This window comes from Moschus berezovskii, chromosome 25 (genome assembly GCF_049115385.1).
Source record: "Moschus berezovskii isolate FMDL1 chromosome 25, NW_MosBer_1.0, whole genome shotgun sequence".
NCBI lineage: Eukaryota > Metazoa > Chordata > Mammalia > Artiodactyla > Moschidae > Moschus > Moschus berezovskii.
In genome coordinates this window covers 2,489,888-2,495,732 of record NC_142484.1, presented here as the reverse complement: position 1 = coordinate 2,495,732, position 5,845 = coordinate 2,489,888, and the positions used below count along the sequence as shown (strand labels likewise).

At 65.9% G+C, this 5,845-nt stretch overlaps 1 protein-coding gene across 1 annotated transcript; it reads left to right on the top strand.

Annotated features, from left to right (window-relative positions):
• Window positions 1-2,839: 2,839 nt before the first annotated feature.
• Window positions 2,840-5,335, top strand: CDKN1C (cyclin dependent kinase inhibitor 1C). The gene is made up of 4 exons (XM_055414930.2): window positions 2,840-3,075; window positions 3,260-3,900; window positions 4,397-4,533; window positions 4,644-5,335. Exons 1-3 carry the CDS (start codon window positions 2,855-2,857, stop codon window positions 4,528-4,530), a joined length of 996 nt encoding a protein of 331 aa, XP_055270905.2. The 5' UTR covers window positions 2,840-2,854; the 3' UTR covers window positions 4,531-4,533; window positions 4,644-5,335.
• The last annotated feature ends 510 nt before the right edge of the window (window positions 5,336-5,845 follow it).

The following is a 5,845-nucleotide window of genomic DNA, read 5'->3' as shown; positions in this document are numbered from 1 at the left end:
CCCTCCCGCTTCTGGTGTCTGCACAAACCTTGTTCCTTTTCGCTTGCTTTTTTCCTTCGGTCACGTTTTTAATTACAAAAGTAGGGCCTGGCTGTCGTGCCTAGATAGATGCTCGCTCTCAGAGGCTGTGGGCCTCTTCTCAGGGCAGAACTCAGCTCTCCCCCACCCCCCATCCCGGGCTCAGGGAGGGACCTAGCCCACTCCTGGGACCAGCAGGTTCAGTAGGTCAGTGGGTACCACCCTGGATCAAATTTGAGATCCCAGACTCAGAAAGTCACCTCCCTGCACTAACAAGGTTTCCCAGAGAGGAGGTGTCCCCACGGCCCCTGGAGAAGTATTAAGTAGGAAGTCAGAAGACTGGCGGTGGGGCGGGTCTAAACCCTGCCTTGCGGCCCTGGTGGCTCATCCAGGCTCTCTGTTCCCTCCCCCGTAGGACAGGGTAGGACAGGTGGGGCTCAGCGAGGGGGCCCCGGGAACCATCCTGCCCAGGGCTCAGCTGCCTGAGGACTCCACGGCTGAGCGCTGTGTGACCTGGTGAGATGGCACACCCACCCCCTTCCGTGGAGACCAGGCTCTGAGTCACAAGCTGCTGGGCTTGTCACTGTGGAGGCCCTGGGGCCCACCTGCCTGGACTCAGCTGGCACCCATGGAGGCGTCCCATGTGCCCCGAAGGGGGTGGGGCGGCCCTCCCACGCCGTTCCCCAGACGGTGCATGCGGAGGGTGGATCGCGTGGAAGCCTGGTTTAAGGCCGGATCCTGGTAATCTACGAGGAGCGTGCTAGGTCTCCTAGCCTGTGGGGCCCTGGGCGGACAGGTGCTCACACCATGAGGCAGTCCCCGGGGGTCCCGAGCGGAGCTGGGAGGGCAGCGGCTTCTCTCTTGTCGGAAAGGAGTCAGCCTGGAGACGAAGGCTGGGCTGGGGTCTGGCCCTTCCCTGGCCTGCCTTCCGGGATGGCTGGAGCCGGGGCATCCTGACCCGGTGGGAAATCCTCGGGGCGGGGGGCACGTGGTTCCACGTTGTGTGTTCACTGCCCGCTGTGGTCTGTGCATACAGCCTCTGGGGAGGCTGGCGTGGCCGTGGCTCTTGGGTGGGGCAAGGCCCAGGCTGGGAGACATGAGTCCCACCCAAAGGATCCACAGGGCCAGGGCAGCCTTTGTCATCTCGTTTTTATTTTCCCGAAGGTAAAAACTTGTAGCATCTGTACTTGCTGATTGGGAAATTGGGACTAGAGTGTACAAAAAAGAATAAAGAAATTGACACAAAGCATCAACTTTGGACCTGCCCTGTCTCTCAGCGGGGTTCATGCCCCTCCCTTCAAACCTTGTGTCCTCTGAGCCGCCCCTGGGACGTCTGCAGTGTCAAGCCGGAGGCCCATTCCCTGAGTGTCCCAGAACCCACGGGACCCTGCGGGGGAGGCAGACAGGTGGGGTTGGGCCAGCCTCCTCTCACCTCCTTCACTGGGCCCCTGGGCTCCCCCGGGCTCTGCTGGGCCCTGCAGCAGGCACCTGGCAGGTCACATCGCCGCCTGGGCTGCTGGAGGCACTTCCTAGGCTCTCAGCCCCAAGACAGGCTGGGCCAAGGGGGAGCAGATGAGTGTGATGGTCTCCTGTGACCCAGCCCAGAGAGGACCAAGGAGAGGGAGGCGGGTGGTCACGGCCCCGCCTGGCAGAGCCTTCCCTTCCTGGGCTGGCCTCTCTGCCTAACACTGTGGTTGGCGCACAAGCATTCTTAGGGTGTACTTTTCAACTAGCAATGTTTATGGGCACAAATGAAGGGGTGCCAGCCTTCTAGAATGGAGGAAGAGAGGAACAGCTGTCCCCCATAATTTGGGGTTTCCCTTGGTGACAGAGGTAGGGTTGGCCCAGAGGGTCAGCATTCAGTATAGGCAGTCAGGGGCCCAGGCTGGGCATGGCCAGGCCATCCCAGTGGAGAAGACTCCAGTGCCCTGTCCAATATGGAGCACTACAGCCTCTAGCCAGCCAGCCTGGGCAGTCTGGACCCCTGCCTGGCCAAGCCCTATGCAGCTGAGCACCCAGTTAGTGACGTGATGGGCACAGCTCAGGATGGGCGGCCTCAAGAGCTAGGGTCTTAAGACTCTGGCCCTAAACAATTACAGCTGGCCCTCAAGGTGTCTTCCACTTTGCTCTCAGAGAAAACAGTGGAGCAGAGCTTTCCTCCCCCTGATCCCCCAATGCCCTCTTTCTGTTAGCTCGAAGGCCTTCGGTCTAGCAGGTGTTAGGGCTCCAGGTGCGCGGAACCCCCGCAGGGACACAAGCCTCGGGCACGGCAGGCCGCGCGGGGGCAGCCGAAGACCCCCTCTAGCTCCAGCCAGGGACGAGCTGTCCGCGGCGGCTTAAAGGCGCGTCAACTGGCACCGGAGGCCCAAGGCCGAGCGCAGGCGCCCGGGCTGGACGACCCCCGGGGGGCTAGTTGGGCCAGGCTGAACGCCGGTCCTGCCGGGGGGTCGTCGCCCGCCAAGCCCGAGAGGGCGCGCGGGCCGGGGTTGGGGGGGCCCGCGCCACCGTCGCCGAGCAGCCCCCGCCTCGCAGACAAAGGAGCCGGCGGGGGGCGGGGGCGGGGGCGGGGGGGGATGGGGCGAGGGGGCGGGGCGCCGCGGTGTCGCGTTACCGCCCGCAGCGCCCTTTAACTCCGGCCCCGCCGCGGCCCCGGCCCGCCCCCGCCGCCGCGCGCGCCCCGCGCCCTGCCAATCGGCCCTCGCGCCCCGCCCCGCCTTCGGGTGGGTGTGCGCGCCGGGCCAATGGGCGGCGGGCGGGGGCCGGGCCGCCGGAGGGGCGGGGGCAGCGCGGCGCCGGCCAATCGCCGCGGTGTTGTTGAAACTGAAAATACTACATTATGCTAATAGCAGCGGGGCCCGCGCGCGGGGGGGTGGGACCCTCGCGTATAAAGGGGCGCGCGAGGACTGGGCGTTCCACAGGCCAAGTGCTCTGCGCTCGGTGGGTGCCAGCCAGGCCAGAGCCAGCCGAGCGAGCGAGGACGGGCACAGAGGGGGCGCGGCCGCCGGCCGGACTACACCGCGAGCGAGCCTCAGGAGCAGTCAGCGGCCCGACAGCCAGGTAGCCGCCGCGCCCCACTCCCGCCGCGTCCCTGTGCAAATGCAGACTCCGGCTGCGCGGGGTCTCACTTGCACGCGGCCCCCGCCCTCCCTCCCTGTCCCCCCCCTCCCTCCTCCTTTTCCTCTCCTCTCCTGCCGCCCGGCCCGCGCAGCCCCCCGGACACGTCCGACGTGTGTCTCCGCAGCGCATTGGCAATGGAGCGCCTGGTCGCCCGCCGCACCTTTCCCATGATCGCGCGCACCAGCGCCTGCCGCAGCCTCTTCGGGCCCGTGGACCACGAGGAGCTGGGCCGCGAGCTGCAGATGCGCCTGGCCGAGCTGAGCGCCGAGGACCAGCGTCGCTGGGACTACAACTTCCAGCTGGACATGCCACTGCGGGGCCCCGGGCGCCTGCAGTGGACCGAGGTGGACAGCGACTCCGTGCCCGCCTTCTACCGCGAGACGGTGCAGGTGGGGCGCTGTCGCCTGCTCCTGGCGCCTCGTCCCCGCCCGGACGGCGCGGTCAATAGCCCGCCTCCCGGGCCGCCGGCCGATGAGTCCCTCGACGGCCTCGGGGAGGCGCCGGCGTCGCCGTCCAGCGGCCCGGGCGTAGCGCCTGCCCAGGCCGCGGCCCCGGCGCCTCAGGAGAGCGCCGAGCAGGAGGCGGTGCCGCCGCCGCGCAGCCAGGAGCCCCAGGCCGATCCGCCGCACTCAGGGATTTCGGGGCGTCCCGCGCCGGGCACTGCCGCCGCTGCCACCAACACCGCCGCCAGCGCCGCGGCTGCCGCCACCACTGCCGCCGCCGGAGGCGCCGCGATCAAGAAGCTGTCCGGGCCTCTCATCTCCGGTGAGTCCCGCGCGGCCCCGCCCCGGCCCGGCTCGGCCCTGCTTTGTCCGGCCAGCCGGGTTCCCCGGCCCTCGGGGGCCTCACTTGGTCCCCGCCTCCTCCGTGGCGTTAAAGGGCCCGCAGCGCGCGGGGCGAGGCCGCACCCGCACCCCGTCCCCACTCTGTGCTCTCGAGAGGTTCGCTCGGGAGGGTTGGGAGGGCGCGCCCTGTTCCCCTCCGAGCACGATCGTCGCCGGGGCCGCCGAAGCCCCTCCTCGGGCGCGGCCCGGCGCGGCGATCGCGGCGCGGAGGGGGTTAAGCGCGGCGGTAGCCCCGGGGGGCTTGGCCGCGGGACAAGGGGAAATGCTTACACAGCACATTGCGCGGCGACGTAAACAAAGCTGACCCGCCGCGGACCTCGGCGCGGGCGGGGACGGCGCCCCCACCCCGGCCCGGCCCCCTCTCAGGCTCCCCGGCCCGCCCCGCCTTGATCGGCCACGCGCGCTGTCGCCCGCAGACTTCTTCGCCAAGCGCAAGAGACCCGCGCCCGAAGCCAAGGCGTCGAACGAGGTTCCCGCGGGATGCGCCGCGCCTGGCGCAGCTCCAGCCGTCGGCTCGGCTGAGCAAACCCCGCGCAAGCGGCTGCGATGAGAGGTGAGGGCGGCGGCCGCGGCGGGGGGGTGGGGTGGGGGGAGGGTGGGGCGCCCCGCGCGGTCCTCGCGGCCCCTCTGTCGCCCCTCGCTCACCGCGCCTCTCTCCCGTAGCCTCGTGCCCAAAGAGCCCTGACGGAGCCCGTTGGGCAGCAGACAGGAGAGGAGCGCTGGGCCTCGGCTGGGACCGTCCATGTAGCAGCAACCGGCGGCAGCTGCCGCGAGCAGCGTTCGGTTTCGTGTTTAAAGTTTGACAACTGTGCAATGTATTAATAACGTCTTTTATATCTAAATGTATTCTGCCCAAGGAGTACACTGGTCCCAAGGTGTAAAGCTTTAAGAGTCATTTATATAAAATGTTTAATCTCTGCTGAAACTCAGTGCAAAAAAAAATGAAAAAAGACAAAAAAAAAGGAAAAAAGAAAAAAAACCTGTATATTTGTACAAAAAGTTTTTAAAGTTATACTAACTTATATTTTCTATTTATGTCGAGGCGTGGGCCGCTCCGCCGCGCCGCAGCTCGGTTATTGGTTATGCCAAAGGCACCCCACTCGCATCTGGTCATCAACAAATGTAAATTTATTTTTATAGCATATTCTGGGGGGGGGTCACTCACAAGCTGTAGCTGCCGTACAAGCCCATCTAGCTTGCAGTGTCTTCGCGCTTTCGCTGTCTCTTTTTACTATTATGATTATTTTAAACTTGAAGACAAATCTGTTTTTTTTAAAAAAATGGTTCCTGAGCCGTCTGCACCACTGCCCCGGCTCCTCGTCCGCCGGGTTCTAAATAAAGAGGCCGAAAAATGCTGCAACTCAGCTCCTGTGTGCTTGTACTGCCTCCAGCTTTCGCCCCTGGCACCCCCCAAAAGTTAGGGAGGTAGAGCTCAGGGGGCAGCCCAAGAGGGCGGGGGACGGGGACTTTCTCCTGGCAGCGCTGGCGCGCGCCCACGTACACCAGGGCGCTAATTTAGGGATGAGCGGCCCCGCCCTCGCTCTCCGTTTATCACACACACACGAACACACACATACACACCCGGTGCAGGGCTCGGAGCGGAGATCAAAACTCAGTTTCCCTGGCTCCGAGGAAACCACCCACACCCCGGCTGCCCAGTGGGACTCCGGTGGGCACCGGCGGGGGCCGGGCTGGCCGCGGGCCCAATGAGCGGGACCTGAGCTCTTCAAGTTCTCGAGACCCCGCACAAGGTGCAGCCTCAAGCCTCTCCGAAGCCCCCAGCTTCGTGGGCCCCAGTGTCCCCCAGGATGGGGCCGCAGGACCGAGATGTGTTCCTGGCCTGTTGGGCCCACAGTGGGGGAGGG